Below are 18194 nucleotides of genomic sequence, written 5' to 3'. Positions count from 1 at the left end.
GCTAGCACAATAGCGTTCCCGGGGAGATCCACACTTATCCCATTCAGCATCCGGTCTAACGAGCTGCTTCTTGTGCATGGCATCTGGAAATCTTGGTGGATGGGTGCAACGGAGGATGAGATGGGGGTTCCATGGAGAGAAGCGGCAGCGACATCAAAGAAGAGTGGAGGAGGTGACCTGTGGATATCCGGTAGAGGAGAAGCGGCAGCGTCGTCGAAGAGGGATGGAGAAAGTGACCCGTGGATTTCAGAGGCAGCATCGTCGGATAGAACTGGAAAATATGGCTTGTGGGTTTCCATGAGGGCGGCGGCAGCGTCAAGGACGAGGGGTGGAGAAGACGGGCTGAAGATTTCTGGGACAGCGGCGGCAGAGTCGTCGAAGCGTATGTGAGGAAGTGGTCTGCGGGTTCGTTGGGTTGGCTGCCAATCGTTTTGCGTCGAGAGTACATCACCGTATATCTTCTTGACATAATAAGGCTGACGTCTATGAAACCCTTAGCCTTTGGGGTCAGCAGAAGGTTTTCTTTATTGGCCTTAGCCTGTCACTTTTGCCTTGGCGTGGAAATGGCAACCGCCTTTCGCTTTTTCTGCTTGACAGGCACGGCAGAGGAGAGTGGGTTCCTGCGTCCGTAGAATCGGGGTTGCTCCATGGAAGCAGGTGGCACAATGCAGTATCTGGACAAGCGCAAGTTCAGATAAAGATCATCGAGTGGTGGGCTATGCAAAGTGTGTAACCTTTTATGCATGGCAGCGAGGAACAGGTGTTGAAAGTGGGCGTACTCTAATGTGAGTCATTACCGTATAAATACACCATCCATTTTGTGGATTCACTGCACATTGAATACACATCGACTAAACATCGAATCTACATTCTTGTGTTTGTATTTCTTTCTACTCGCAGAAATGCCTGTTAAAAAGATTTCCAAGGAGCTCAGCATGCAATTAAGGACATGTACACGAGCGGACACCTATTTGCTGCTATCCAATGCTGGTTAGCTACTTCTGGCATCGTTGTGCCAGCAACCACCGTGAGCTCTCATGCACATGGAAAAAACAGAGACCGCAAAAGGGCACCAAGGGTAACTAACGCGTAAGTATATTTATACAACTTAAAAATAAAATTAATTTTAATTTAAATCTAATATTTTTGTTATTTCTGTTAATTTATATTACAACAGTATATATATTTTGTATATTTATATTTATATCAGTACAGTATATATATTTTGTATATTTATATTTATATTACAACAGTATATATATTTTGTATATTTATATTTATATCACAACAGTATAAATATTTTGTATATTTATATTTATATATAAATTTTATATTGTTGCATATTAATAAAACAATATATTTTCTTTACATTGTAGGGAGACAACTCTTCTGGTTGACAAAATAAGTGAGGAGAATGATGAGAAGCGTGCATTAAGGGTCAAAAACACTCTGCAGGAAAAGCACAATCTGACTGTATCCGAGAGCAGCATAAAGAAGATGAGACGCAGAATTGGATGGAAATATGGACGTGTGAGGTTAGTACTGGACAGTACAGGAGGTAAAAGTGTTGTTTAGGAAACTGTACAGTACCGCTAAAATGATTTATTCCTTGTAATTACAGAGCGTACCCCATGATACGGGAAGCAAACAAAATCAAAAGAGTAGTCCAGGCCCAGGCATGGATCGACAGCGGGGAGACTTTCCAGGATTACATCTTCACTGATGAGTCTACTGTGTCGCTGGAGAGATTTGCAAGCTTTGCGTTCCACAAAAAAGGCCTCATATCTTTGAAGCCGCGGCCAAAACACCCCGTGAAGCTGCATGTGTGGGGTGCCATCTCTAGGCGTGGACCAGGATGCATTGTCATCTTTGAAGGTAAAATATATCAAATATAATGTAGCCTTATGCACTGTACTTTACTAGTGTAACCTTACTGTATGCACGGTACTGTACTATTGTGCAGTTTTTTGAGGACTTTTCTTTTCTTGGTATAGGAATAATGAATAAAGCTTTCTTCCAAGACAACATTGTGCCTGTCCCCAATGGTCACCGCTTCTACCAGGACAACGATCCGAAGCACACCGCGTCAACAGCGCACATCCTTGAGCGCAGTATCAACTGGGTGAAGACGCCAGCGGAGTAAGTGCAGTAGACCGTGTCTCATTTTCCCCCCCACTGTTTTTACTGTGTACTGTATCTCTTAAACTAATTGTCCTTTTTTTCCAATGACAGATCGCCAGACTTCAATCCGATCAAAATGGTCTGGCATCGGCTGAAGGACCATATCCGGAAAGTGGCGAAACCCTCAAAAAAGGACGAGTTGTTGAAATGCATAATGAGTTTTTGGAACGATGTACTCACCGTGGAACGCTGCAATAAATATATAGACCATATTGCCACTGTGTTGCCCATTGTCATCGCGCGTAATGGGCAAGCATCAGGAAAGTAGTACTGTGCTGTGGTATTGTAAGTACAGTATGATACAGTATGATACAGGTAAGTATGGCACAGATTTTTTTCTTTCCCAATAGTCAGAGTATACAGTAGTTACAGTTTTTTCTTTACAGAGAGAGCAGCACCAGCCATCAGGTTACAGTACACAGTATTTAACAGTTGTCAGAGTATACAGTAGTTCCAGTATAGACTAGTTTGACAGTACTACAGTAACTGCCTACTAACTGCTCAATTTTTTTCTTTCCAGAGAAAGCAGCACCAGCCATCTACAGTAGTACTACACATCACACAATGCCATAATACAGTACGCACATACTGTAACTGCACTAATTTTTTGTTTTCTTGTCGTTTCAGGAAAAAAGGGTGGCCTGGGGGGAGGTGGGTTTTTGTGTCCAGTCTAATCTGTTTTGTACAGTAAAATGTACAGTATATAAACAGCAGTATTGATGTACACAAAACCCCTCCTCTCTCAATGAACTACTGTACTGTACACGGAATGAGGAACAAGCTAAAGACGGAAAAAATAATATTACTATTTATACTGTATATATATATATATATATATATACAGTATATATATATATATATATATATATATATATATATATATATATATATATATATATATTATACATTACAGTATATATATTATTAAATAATATTCTTATAAATGTGCATTATTCATGTTTCTCCATGTTTTACAAATGTTTTGTAAATGTTTATCCAATTGCAATCTGCCAGAAGAACTTAATAAAGACTGCATTATGTATTATTCATGATTATTTTTATATTTGTATTTTTTTGTTCCTGATGAAATAAAATAAATATTTATTCACATTCCTGGTAAGCATAATCATTGACAACAACCACCCCCCACCCCACCCTACAGTATAAGAGTAAATGACAAAACAACATGAATCAGTTAATGGTTTTTTTTACTCTCAATTCTCACAATGCTGTGCACATCAGATTTACATTTCAAATTCAAGAAGGGATTTTCCAAAGCGTTACCATAAACAAAGCCTCAAAGAGTTTGGGGGGTTGGGTGAGTCATGTGCAGTAATGAGCTAGCTCCAATCTCAAAGAGGCTTAGAGTACACGCAGGCGCAGTGAGGCGATTGACGCTCGGCTAGGGACGGATTAAAAACACAATAACTAACTTCAGAAAATGAATGACTCTGTGGAGGTGTCTGTCGAATGACTCTGTGGAGAGGGGGGGTTGGGTGACTTATGCGCAGTAAGCAGCTAGCTCCCATCTCAAAGAGGCTTAGAGTACACGCAGGTGCAGTGAGGCGATTGACGCTCAGCTAGGGACGAATTAAAAACACAATGACTAACTTCAGAAAATGAATGACTCTGTGGAGGTGTCTGTCGAAAAGAGTTTGTGTGTGCGTGGGGGAGGGATGAAGGATTAGTTGTGCAGCAGTTCAAAGAAATTACATAATGTAGAGTAGAGTACAGTAATTTCAAAAGGCAGTTCATCATAATAATTTGATCAATAAACCCCCAAATACAACCCCCAAATATAGTACATAAAAAGCAAGGCTCTTTATCTCCCTGTGCCTCAGGCACCAAAAACATACAGTAGATTGTGAGCTCCACGGGACAGGGAGGGACCTGTGCCTGCAAAATGTCTCTGCAAAGCGCTACGTATACTGTAACTTACAGCGCTATACAAAAACATGCTAATATTATTATTATAATATCAAGGTGATGCTCTGTACAAATCAAATTTGAGAAGGGATTTTCCAAAATGTTGCCGTAAACAAAGCCTCAAAGCTCCCGTCTCAAAGAGAATTAAACGCAGGCGCAGTGAGGCTTTGTACTGTAGCTCGGCTATGGACGGATTAAGAACACAATGGCAAGATTCAGAAAATTAATGACTCTGTGGAGAGAGGGGGGTTGGGTTACTCATGCGCAGTAAGCAGCTAAGCAGCTAAATAGCTCCCATCTGAAAAAGGATCACACGCAGGCGCAGTGAGGCTTTGAAACTCGGCTATGGACGGATTGAGAACACAATGGCAAGATTCAGAAAATTAACAACTCTGTGGAGAGGGGGGGTTGGGTTACTCATGTGCAGTAAGCAGCTAGCTCCCATCTCGAAGAGGCTTAGAGTACACGCAGGCGCAGTGAGGCTATTGATGCTCGGCTAGGGACGGATTAAAAACACAATGACTAACTTCAGAAAATGAATGAATCTGTGCAGGTGTCTGTCGAATGACTCTGTGGAGAGGGGGGGGTTGGGTGACTCATGCGCAGAAAGCAGCTAAGCTTCCATCTGAACAAGGATTACACGCAGGCGCAGTGAGGCCTTCAAGCTCGGCTATAGACGGATTCAAAACACAATGGCAAGATTCCAAAAATTAAAGACAGCCGCATGAAGTTCAAAGCTAAAGGCATACTTTAATTTCAAAAGGCAGTTCATCATAATAATACACCCTCAAATACAGTACGTAAAAAGCACACAAATCAACCATGTGCAGTTAAACGCACAGGGTCGCAGACAAAAGCTACTGTACAGCACAGATTGAATATCGTAATACAGTAAGATGGTTTTTGCAGGCTTGTGGAGAAAATAAAAAAATTACAATAAACTTTTTTTTTTCACACACTCTAGCAAGCAGTGGTGGGCGAAGTTACAGGCGCATGCGCAGTAAATTCCTGCTGTCAAGCAGGAATGTGATTGAAACCAGACACACGTTCAAAGGAATGGTGTGGGAGAGATGTACTGCATTGCACAGAAGATAAGTTGAAATACCCTGCAGTGCAGTTAATTATCCTGAGCGAGGGGAGAGCGCTGTATATGCCGAAATGTGACACAGTTACAGTACAGTACACGCCTATGCGTTTCAACAATTTTCAAATGAGACATACTGTACTGTACTGCAGAACAGCACTGCAAATGCATGTATATTTTAAATATGCAAATTTACAATTACTGCTCGCGCGCGCACACACAGACTGTGTACTGACCTAGGTTGAACCGTGAAGGTATTAGACTTCCAAGACAACAGCTCGCAAACGCCCCCTGAGTTTTTACATGGCATTGCAGAATTGGAGACAGCGAGAATAAAATGCTAATATCACGAGCGCGAAAATAACGCAGTTCACTCCGGGCGAAAACGACACAAAACCGCACATAACCGGGATAATCTGAAAATCACGGATCTAGCCGATTTAGACTAAAGGCGGACGCCACTGTACTAACATTTACTGCCATTTTGGAGAATTTCTAGAACAATTCTGATAGAATGCTGGAAAAGTTGGTAAACAAATTTGAGGAATACAGTATGAACTTTTGTGAAATTGTCACTAAAAACATGAAATGAAAGTGAAACCATGAAAAATGTAGCAAAAAAAGTTTGAAGACAATCAAAAATCTCAAGTATCAAATCCTTTGTTACTGTATATTGAAACTAAGAAAGGTATATTTAGAATGCCTATTTCAGTATCAGTTTCACTGAGCTGCCTTTTAGAACCCTTGATACAGAGAACATTTGAGTACAGTTTGGATGTCATTTGACTCCTCAAGTACTGTAGTACAGAAAGTAAAGCATGCAAAAGTATTAGGGAAGCAGTGACTTAATCTGCAGGTTTCTCAATTTCAAATCTGAACATCATGATGTTCAACTGGAAATTGAACTTTGGCACACATTTTCCAATCCAAGCAAAATTGAAGACAACCCTGAGAACGACTCATCATCTGATTTGTTTTGTCCTTAAATAAACAGGGACAACTTTTAGTACTGGAATTTAAAAACCTGTGAACTTTTAGGAAAGTTTAAAGTGTTGTATTCATGTTTCTAATAATGTCCTGCTTTTACAGTAAATCGTTTTCTATAATTATTTTATCAATTCAAAAGCAAAACACTTCAAATGTGTATGAAAAGCAACACACCAGTAACAGTGCCCACCCTTACCTAACATGCACAGTGTATCTTATTACTTGGATAGAAATAACACTGTTTCGTAGATATCGTGACAGTGTAGACAAGTGCTGTACATAGGATTTTGCAGTCCAAATGAGTCCCTGCCATACAATCTCCTGAGGCACAGAGAGCTTGAATGGCCTTCCCACTCGTGATATTTGGATTTGAAGTGGGTTCATCTGTTTCAAAGGCAGTGACATTGCTACTGATTTACTCCTTCAGTCCTAGTTTGTGAATGATCTTCTTTCTTAGCATCACTTATACAGCCGAGATATTTTTTCTTAGGACAATTCTGATTTGACTAAAATCACAACTTTTTTTAAATTATTTGTCGTGTTTTTTTGTGGGGGGGGGGAGGGCAGATTTTAGGGAATTATGATAGTAAAGCAATTGAATTGTAATAATAAATTGTCTAAAAAAATAGTGTTTCATAAATATGTATAAGCAAAAGTGACCAGAACTGTTCAACTTTAGCATCAATCACATATATCCCTCTCTACTTCTCCATTTTATTTTGAAGTTTAGGTCTTTGTAGTCTACCGAATGCATATTCTGTGAAGCTGGGTCCCAGGGTCTCGGTTGTAAGTAGACTAATTTTGCACCATGATTAAATCACTTCCTAAACTAAACCAGATTGTAGCCTGTCACCCTTTGTGCAGATCAAACAACTGTGAGAGGCTACAGGAAGAAAACATTCCTTTTTGTGAATGAAAGAATACCTTTTTCCGTGAAAGCTGCAGTGATGGAGTATAAAATGTTATTTGCTAAAATAAACAACAGAAAAGATCCACACTTTTTAACTCCTGGTTGCTACAGTAAGTGCGTTAATATGATAATGATAGCAATAATTAACTTTAAGAAAGTGAAATTGACACAATAGCTATAGCATGTTGTATTGTATTGTATGTCTTTATTTATATAGCCCCATTAATGTACATAGCTCTTCACAGCAGTAATATACGTGACAATCATATAGATAACAAATAATATAAATAACACATAAAGGGGAGAAGTGCTTCAGACATGACAGTAACATTTTGGAAAGGGAGTCCCTGCTCCGAAGAGCTTACAATCTAATTGGTTGGTAGGAAGAACGTACAGAGACAGTAGGAGGGCGTTCTGGTAAGTGTGTCTGCAAGGAGCCAAGGTTTATGTATACGGTGTAAAACTATCACTCATAGAGCTACTCATGCTTCCTTAAGCAGTTGTGTTTTGAGTTGGGTCTTAAAGGTGGATAGAGAGGGGGCTTGTCGGATGTTGAGAGGAATGGCATTCCAGAGGTGTGGGGCAATCAGTGAGAAAGGTTTAAGGCATATGTTGCATTTCTTTGTTTATTGAATCTCGTCTCATGAAAGTGAAATGAGTATGGCAGGGTTAAAATTGTGCATTTTTATATTTTATGTTTTCTTTTTTTGATATAACTAATTAAGTAAACTATCTGTAACCCCTTTATTACCATAACTTGCAGGCCCCCGGCACCCGTTTTACCTGTATGGTTGAAGGAAGTACACGTGGCATAGACGTAGATACGGGGGCTCTGTATTATAGGTCTGCGCTAATCACCATTTTATTGTTTTTTACTTGGCGCTTCAAATATTAAATGTTCGGGACATAACAGTAGATCTGTCCCCAGAGCCCGGTGCAGTCTAAAGGTTACTATGGTAACCTCTAAAGCTATAGAGTAACAACATCATAACGTTTACAACTAGAATAAAAAATGTATCTTTTTAAAGAAAAGCTGAATATGCTCAGGGGCAAAGACACTAACATTATAGTGTTAAACTCATGTAAGTTTCTGGGGAGGGGGTGGGAGGTGCACCTTTAAGCTCCTGTGGAGTGTGATCAGATACACATTAAACTCTTTTTAATATGCGTCACTGTAAAATGTAGGAAACGTCTTAATCAAGGTGCTTAACATTTGAAGCAAATCCATTTGACCTGAGTTTTCGACCCAGTCAGATTTTTTATGCCGAGGAGTAGAAAAACAAAAGATAAATTACAGCATACTATGCAAAATGTAATACATTTTGCTATAATATGTGCACAATGTAACTCTATCCCAACTCAATCTGTCGGTTACTATGCACCCTTGCCAAATCACAACTGGTGCATTGGAGGTAAAACAAGGCCCGAATATATACCCTTTCAAATGCATCTCCTGCCATCAATTTTAGGGCAAAATCAGTCTTGATACATGCAGTTCATTGTCTGTGGGGAAGGAGAATCCATCAGCAGGACCTGTTATTGTGTCATGCACAACACTTCAGACTGTCAATTTATCAGTGAATTTTGTCAAGAGTTTCATAAACTATCTGCAGTACTTAGGAGTACATTATCTTGTATTTACATTAATAAGGTGTCTGAGTTGTGGTAAATTGAGTGCCATTTTAATGACTACATAAATGTCATGTATTTGAAAACAATTGTTAATGAATCCTTTATTTCCTTCAATGCGGTCTCTTGTATCAAGGCAAAAGTGATCAAATTCTATGGCAAAGTAAACCGCTCCAGATGTATCAAAGACAAAATCATAGATTTGTTACCCCAGAATTGCACGCTTGTGACTTGATACATACATTCCCCCATATCTTATAGATAGAAACAGTGTGACACTAACCTGTTGCGTCCGGAGTCTCTAAATCCTTTGGCAAATGGATTTCTATCTATTTTTAATCTTGTTATCTAGAAGAATATGACCAAAAAAAGCACCCACGTTAGAAGATGATGAAAACAAAACACAGCATTAAATGTGTTGTTACCACACTTATCACCGCATCAGATAATTGCATAAAGTTGATCTCAATTTTACTTTTTTTCATCTACTGGGATAATGCATTAAAAAAATCATGTTTGAATATAACAATATTTATACTGAATGAAACATGTTTCAAATATTTGTAATGCAAAGTAAAACAAAAGTACACTTATAGGGATCACTTTTAAACATGATCAAAAGTTAGTTGGGATTATCTTTTTATGTTTGACTATAGTTATTCCTACAAAAGTGTGCAAATATAGAGTACAGATGTATATGTGACTATAACTGAATACTGACTGATTCGGACTTAATGTCCTGTCAGCTTGATTAAAATAAAATAAAAAACACTTACAGATAGAAAAAAATAATATTTCTCAAATCATAAATTACTTTATATTGCATAATAATTAACATGTACTACTACATATAATTATGTAAATACACTTTTATTTAGTGAAGTGTGTCTATCTGCAAGAAACAATAATAACGTTGCTTCTAACAATCCATTTTCATTCATCCCCAGTGGCCTTGTGGTTTGCAGAAATACTTGTTACAGGGCTATCCAAGGTTACAATGAACTTAAATAGTAACGTAAATAATGTTTTTATGTGAAAACTATGAAGTATTGTAACATTGTTATAAAATCAATGTATTTACAGTCTTTTCCTTGAATTACCGTCAACTGAACAAAAGGCATATACAAACAACATTTGTGCTAATGATAAACATTGTGCAGTTGGTATTTAGACTACACTGTTTACTATAATGCGCATACTTCCAGCACACGTTGCAAATAATTCCACCCAATACAATATCTATCCATAGAACAGGAGTTCTATAACTTCTTTAAAGATCAACTTTTTTAATATATGTAGAATAGATAGAAATATAGATAATTCCCCACTTCATACTGAATACCTGTTGATTCTGGTATGCTGTGACAGTAGTAAAGGTTGTTTCTGGAAATGAGAAAGCTTTCTCCCCTTCTCCTGCAGGAATGGGTTTAACTGGTGAAAGTTCTTCTCCACAGTCTTTCCGAATGACATGGACACGTGGCTGATATTTGTGCATTGAATGAAGGATAATCTGAAAGAAATTGAGAAATATGTTCTTTGTTATTTAATAAGGAATATTTTGGGATAGATTTTGCCACAAGGCTTGCAATTTTTTTTTCTCAGTGACCATACATGTGGAGCAATGCAATAAGGTGTATTAATGCAATTAATTAAAAATAAATCAATACAATATTTGGCCTCCAATTAGATTTGATTACATTCTTAGTTCTTCTGATCTTAATTATTCACAGTTGAGAGCCCATCATAACTGTGTTTAAAATTAGGCTTTGGTTTCCATCCTGCAACTTCAAAAGCTAAAAGTAACTTATTTTAATGCTAATAACTTTGAAATCTTGGTTGAAGGCATGTGTAATGAAGAACAAACTGTGATCAGAGCGGTACTTTGACCAGTTCTACATGCTATTGATGCAGCTTTTTGATTATTCTTTAAGTTTCATGGAAACAATATGCGCTCATGCTTTCAGTAATTGGAAAAATAATCACTTGTTTCAAATTAAAAGTAAGTTACAAAAATAGTGTAATAACAAAATGCCATGACTACAATTATCATTATAGAACATACTAAATTGAACATGACTGGAGTCTTTTAAGAAATAAAAATGTCTTGATAAATCATGGAACACTGTTAACACCGGCTTCTTTGCACTTTCAGTTGGTGTCCAACCAGAACATATGTTCTCGTCCTTCCTTATCTTTTCTTATGGGAACTAGCACAATCCTACTGTACCGCTGGTTAGGTCCCAGTATATTTAAGTTGATGATGATATTGTATTTAAATGGCACATTTAATTTCTGTCCTTTCTCAAAGACCTTTGAGTGCATCTGCATCTTGACCGTTTTTGGTTTGACTATGTACTGTACATTACGAGTCCATAGATTCCATCAGACCTTAAAATCTTAACATGGTAAAAACAAAACCTATTATTTTCTTCCACCTCAACTCCAAATATTCAAATGATGTCTCAAATACTCCCCCCTGACACAAAAACTACTGTTTAGCCCCTGTCGCTGCTGGATGATCCTGCATTGCAAGTTAATCTGGCAGTGACGGTGTTAAGCATCATCTTTGTCTCCGACCTCTCTTGCAGATGCTCAACAAATGCTTTCATCATATGAACTTTGCCAAAATCAGCCCATGCCTTATCCCAGAAAGAACCACGCTTATCACTCAGCCACTTCATACATCTCAAATATTAGGTGAAGTTTGTGCTCTGCCCAAGATATACAGTATGTCTTGTTTTTACTCCCTCCTTTTCTATCTCTTGCTTCCATTACCTTATTCAGCCTGTCCCACATCTAATCATTTTACCAGCAACATCAGACTCACCCTACCAACATTTAAAAGGGCAGGGCCACCTAGGGCCAAAGTGAACTAATGGCATTGGTATGTTTAATAGGTTATGTGTAGTTGGCTGATTTAAAACAATCATATTTTTAAATAATATTTTTAACTTTCAATGTCTCCATAGTAACTAAATGCTTTGAGGAGTTTTTACAGTCTTTACCGAATCCCTTTTGATATGTCTGTTTTTCATTTGTTCTAGCTACAAGTATATTGTTGATCCAGACTCGTTGTCTTTTGTGGTTCTGACTCAACAAATTATGCTCCCATCATCACCCAAAGAGATTAAGGGGAAGAACAACAACAACCAGAGACAAGATTAGAACCACCCAGACCCAAAGAATATAGAAATATATTCATTTTTTGCAGGAAGCAAAAAAGTAAACATGTACATTAAGGACATTTCAATATTGCTAAAAGAGTTCTTTTGCCCACTATGTGGGACTGACCATTGAAAAAATGCCTTACAATCTCACTCTTTAAAGCAGCAAAACATGAAAGATCCTTTTTTTTTTTTTAATAAATCCATTCTGTAATAATAGATAAATACTATCGGCATTTTTCTAACTCCTATGCCATTTAATGATTTTTGTAATGTACTAGTAATCCTTTAGTTGCTACAGCAATCATTTAGAAAGTCATGTCCACTTCTCTTTTGAAATAGGCTCTGACCTAATAGAGCTCTGCCCTTTGGCAACAAAGTATCTCATGCAGATCTGTTGCTGTGTTCCAAACAGCAGACTGTCTATTACTCTGAAAGCTATAATAATGTGTTACACTTAGTTATATAATGTTACATATTAGCTGCAGAATTTCACAGACTGCAGCACAGAGGTAGAAGGTGGACCTTTTTAAGCTCACAATCGGGATTTTCACAGATTTATAACAGGAGCACCAAACGATTACCAGCTTAGGTAAAAATGTAGAATTACACATTGTCACATGATTTACATATAAAAATAATAAAAAGAAAAAAAGAGGGGGAAAGTGGTATTGTTGCTTTAGAGAGGCCTACACTATGCCCTCCTGACCATTCTATTATCCTTCCAACATCATATCTGCCATGTAATACAACAAAGAAAAGTAACGCATTTAAAGACTTTTTAATTATTTTTTTCAAAATAAACTCTCACACAGGAGGAGTGAGCTTGATTTTTTATTTATAACATTGACACCAAGGGGCTTATTAAATAGTACACCTCTAAGGCCTTATTTAATATGTTGTGAAGCTCCATTCAAATGAGTGGGACTCAAATATTAAACATGGGAAAACAATGTCTCAGCGTATTGAATAATGGCCTAAGTGGAGTATTAAGAACATAGTTACATATTACATAGTTACATAGTCGATGAGGTTGAAAAAAGACTTCCGTCCATCAAGTTCAACCTATGCTAAATTTAGACAACAGATACTTTATCCTATATCTATACTTATTGATCCAGAGGAAGGCAAACAAAAAACCCCATTAAGGGGAAAAATGATTTCCTTCCTGACTCCATTAATTGGCATTAATCCCTGGATCAACATCCTTCCCATGTACAGTATACTTATTTGGTATATCCCTGTATACCTACCTAACATGCATTCCTCAGTATTAATGTATCAGGCTACTTTGCTCTTGCTCTTCTCTTACCCTTGTAGTGCTAGAACTTAGGTCAAGTTACTTTATTTTTACTTTTAACATGTGTCAAACATCCTTGCAATTTCTGAGACATCATACACCCCAATTGCAAAAAGATTTGTGTTAAATATAGGAATCTTAATGAATGAGTTTCTTATATTTGCTACACCAACGAGTGAGACACACAATTGTAATGTGCATGTGGACAAATTACACAGGAGTTTGACACTTTGGGGGTCATTCAGCAAATAATTTGGGCTGCTAAACGAGGACAAACAACTTTGCCAAACTTATCAAAGATATTTTTAAACATTGAAGCCAATGAGACTATATTTTTTGATATGCCACCGGGAGACTTTGATAAATAACCCCCAAACGCTCCACTATCTTTAATTAGGCGTGTTGAAAAAGCTGTGATTTATATCTGTTTCTGCTTTTTTTTTTAATAAGAATAGGATAGTTTCCCTTTAGATAACTAGGCAATTTCAACTCTGCCATAAAAATGGCCGGATGTATTGGCTAGTCAGTTCAGATGTAATGAGTCTCAGCTGTGAAATAAGTCCTTATAGTCTTTAAGTCATGCACCTTGTAAGGCGTAACCAGAGCTGCAATCGCTTGTTTGGTGTTTATTTTTTCTACCTGATATAGACATTGTTTAGGCTTCATATACATTATTTGCCTTAAAAAATATTACTTATTTAGTTAAACTAGCTCAGTAGGTTTTGGGCCCATTTAAAGTGAAATGCAAGAAATACTGATCATTTCCTGAATAACTATGTGGGATTTGAAAATTGCCAGCTCCCTGTCATTCAACAATAAAACCTGCCATAGCTAACACCCCACTGGGAAAGTTAGACGTAATTAGTCTAATTATGCCCACTGGCACCACATAGTACAAGAATACCCACACAGTTATGACCAGCACCTCTAGCTGTAAAGGTGTCTTGAAGTTTTAAAACAATGTAACATGGTACACTGGTGTAGAAACAGCATACAGTATATACAAAAGATATGGAAGTCTTGTTGAACAAGGGCTACAGTATAACACATATATCCTTTCCATTGCAGTCAGTTGCCAGTCAAGGGGAATTAGTGAAGAAACCACTTGACACACGTATAGTAATAGTATGTTCAAAGGTATACATACAGTAGTTGCATAATCTTTCTCCCATTGGTTTACATGATATGAATAGACATTTATGTTGTTGGCCTAAAAAAAACTTGTTTGAATCATATAAAACAATTATTGAACACATCATTTGCAATTGCTAAGTGCGGCGAGGTTACACTTTGAGAGGAGTTATTTATTGATGTTTCACTGCTGCAAAATTAAGGCAATGCTGATGCAATAAAACAGCACGTGCTCATCAAAAAACAAATATATATTTCTTCCATACAATAGCATTTTTTCTTTGAATAATCTGCTGGGTTTCATTTTTGTTGTTTGTTTTTTTTACTAGTCAAAGTCAAACTAGACAAATACAGACAAATAACCCCATGGTGTTATATTCTGTTTAATAGATAACACCCGCTGCAGTCATATCACTAACATAGCTAACATCGGAATATAACTCTAATGCACATTGCATTCTTGCACTCAGCAACAATAACACTGACACTCCAATAATTATATTGTCTTTGTTAAGCATTGTTACAGATTCTCATTACATTCAGCTTTAATAAGTATTGTTACAGATTCTCGTTTGTTTCATTCCTATTGGCAATTAATATTTGCAGATACCTTTTCCTTGGAAAGGCATGCACATTTAAATCATGTGAGTATTATAGCAATTCTTCATATTACCAAAGTCATGTCCATTTAAATTCAATCTCTCCCTAAATCTGCATACAAAAACAATACAAAGTAAATTTGCTTAGGTTCTCTTTTATCCTGAGGCTGGATTAAAGCATAAATACTACTTCCCCCCATTTTTCCCTTTTTTTTTCCTATGTAAATCTTGTGACAATGTATATGTCTTCATTTTTACCTAAGATAGCAATCGTTTTGTGCTCTGATTGTGTGCCTAACATTATAGCCACCTTTCGGTTTCAATGAATCATTCAGTCAGTGTACAGTAACTCAGCAGCTACAATGTATCCTGATATTACTAAGGTAACCTTATCTATTGTTACAGTTTGCAGCTCAAACTGCTGGGAATATTGGCAACAAATTATTACAAACAGGCAAGTGTTGCAAAGATCTTGCACTTCTTGCGAGGTGGGCTAAAATCTGCTATAGAAATGAAAGGATGCTTTAAAAGTCATACAAATTGCATTAAGAGGTAAATAAAAATATATATAATAAAAAAGGCACTATTATTTAATACTACAGAAGAGTTTTTTTTTTAACGACATAGGATTTTACATGTTTTGCTGCTTTAAATCTATTCCCACCCATGAAATTAATGGGTGAGAAAATGGTTAGTGCTGTCACTATTAGATTGATGACAGCTGAATAATGTCTCTTTGCTACAATAACTCTAAGAAGAAATGATACAGTATAATAAAATAAAGCTCCAGAAATGTATGTTTTTGTAGCATATGTCAAGTTTATTTTTCTTGTCTCATAGAGTTCCAGTGTTAGAAAAAAAAATGCACCCAGAAGGGCAGATTTGATCTTTCCTATTTAAATAAGAGCAGTAAGTAAGCTTATCTTCAAACTTACTACTGCACCACATAGCTACTTCCCAAAGAGCAAGTTGATTGGGCAAAACAAAGGTAACATATTATTACCAATTGATGCTACCAGTAGCACCAGACACAGGCTCTATCTGACTATATTAGTATGTATTTAATTGAAAACAGACTGTTATTATAAATACATTGACCTGCAGTTGATCATTTTACTCACATGGCCTTGGTCATCCAGCTCGTTATTGGTAAGTTTTAATTTGTCAAAACTTATCACTTGTCTCATCCAGGTCTCGCCTGAAGCTGGGGAGTCAGGGTGAATATAAACACGTGGAGGAACTGGCGAGTCTGCATTGCCGGCCACCATCCATTTTGAACTGTGGTACACATAGCTGGAAGAAGAGACGTGAATGAAAGGAGATTTGAAATGCAATTAGGGAAGAAATGTAGCATTCATGTCATATTATCTCATTTGTATTATTATTATTATTAATAATAATAATATTGTTTACATATGAAGAGCAACATCACTGTGTCATTTTAAGTTAGTCCAGTAAAATGCAAAGAATATAAGTGTAATCCATCTTTCCTATACTTACATTTATCATACAGTAGTTGTATTTTACTCAAATGGAAATTATAAGAATATTTTTTTATGCCCTTATCATGCTGGGTAGAGAGCCATTCACTTAAATGATATAAGTTACTGTTCCATTGAGCTAAATCGAAAATGTACATTGAGAATCATTACTTTGAAGTGTGCTAAATTACTTCTGCTAAATATCTCTTATTGGTATTTAATATATGCACGAAAATTGTCAAATAGTATAGAGGAAATCTTTTAGAAAAAAATTGCAATGGTTACCTATAAATCAAATATTTATGTCTCCAATAAAGATATATTGAGAGATTTTGTATTATACATGTTAAGTGATTTTATATATATTTGATTAATATACTATGAGTGCAAAAAATTGTGGAAAGAATATGTATCCTGCAAATAAGTATGAAATGTAATGAATGTAATCTTCAACATTTTTCTACAGCTTTTAAAATAGTTAATATTAAAACAATATTATAGAACCGACAGGTAAAGTATTGTCTCGAAAGAAGTGTATGTATGTATATATATATATATATATATATATATATATATATATTGATATTGATATTGATATTGATATATATATTGATATATATATATTGATGTAGAGGTATCTGTAATGTCTGAGCCTAGCTTAATAATCAAAAATTAATAGATGATACCGTTCTGTCGAAAGCTCGCACAAATTAAAGCATTTCGTTAGCCACAGAACGGTATTGTCTATTTGTTTTTGATTATACCTATCTATCTAAAAATACTACTTGTGAGCACATTTCCATGTCTTAGGTTGCGGCCCCGCTAGCGCTGAGCGGGCGGTGCTTGGCGAGGTGACTTGCATATATTTATATATGCAAGTCCCCGCTCACGAGATGCGCATGTGGGTATGCGCGTGCACACACATGCGATGCGCTTAGGTAAATAAAATTTTTATACTTTCCCGCTTGCTTAATATTTGGCAATGCCGCCCCCCCTCCCCCTGCGCATGAGCAGACGCAGGACACCCGCCACGAATGCTTTGAGCGCCAGCGCGCTCAGCGCTAGCGGGGACTCAGCCTTAGACAGGTCTGCAACCCTGCTTTTTGCCATTATCACCTAGCAGACAGTGCTTCCACTGCAGCAAGGGATTCTGGGAATCCCATAATCCCTTGCTGCAGTGGAAGCACTGTATGCTAGATGATAATGGCAAAAAGCAGGGTTGCAGATCTGTCTAAGACATGTGAATGTGCTCACAAGTAATATTTTTATATGCTATATGCTATACGGTGGAGGGTTTTTAGTCACCTTTTCACCCACCATAACTTAAATAATATATATTGATAGATATAGATAAAGATGTATATATATATTTATGTATGTATGTGTGTGTGTGTGTGTGTGTGTGTGTGTGTGTGTGTGTGTGTGTGTGTGTGTGTGTGTGTGTGTGTGTGTGTGTGTGTGTGTGTGTACATATGTGTGGAAAATACATTACAATTCAGTATTATCAACTCTGCCAATCCCCATGGAGCCATGTAATATATTTTTCAGAAGTATATATGAGCTCTACTTGCTTACTTATGTGTTGAATGACTGAGTTTCCATTGGACATGTTCTGGTCTGGTACTGCAATCAGTATAACATGATTTCAAGGAAGAATGATGGGAGCACTGAAATGTTATTTCCAATTACATTTCCCATGTAAATTATACTATACATGTGCATAAACAACAGCCAATCGGTTTTTCCCTTCTGTAAATATACTGTAGTACAGGATTTATATTTCAACAAAACACCTCTGCCAA

At 36.9% G+C, this 18194-nt stretch overlaps 1 protein-coding gene across 1 annotated transcript in view; it reads right to left on the bottom strand.

The window, feature by feature from the left end:
- The window catches only part of TBX18 (T-box transcription factor 18), a 36704-nt gene that overhangs the window by 12083 nt on the left and 6427 nt on the right, over positions 1 to 18194 (bottom strand). The window contains exons 4-6 of the mRNA XM_075594818.1: positions 16033 to 16204; positions 10060 to 10227; positions 9001 to 9065 (exon numbers count right to left, since the gene is read on the bottom strand). Coding sequence (XP_075450933.1) covers positions 9001 to 9065; positions 10060 to 10227; positions 16033 to 16204 — 405 coding nt within the window. The remainder of the gene's footprint in view (positions 1 to 9000; positions 9066 to 10059; positions 10228 to 16032; positions 16205 to 18194) is intronic.

This window comes from Ascaphus truei, chromosome 4 (assembly GCF_040206685.1).
Source record: "Ascaphus truei isolate aAscTru1 chromosome 4, aAscTru1.hap1, whole genome shotgun sequence".
Taxonomy (NCBI): domain Eukaryota; kingdom Metazoa; phylum Chordata; class Amphibia; order Anura; family Ascaphidae; genus Ascaphus; species Ascaphus truei.
Note: the sequence above shows the minus strand (reverse complement) of the source record. Positions and strands in the feature narration are given on the sequence as shown.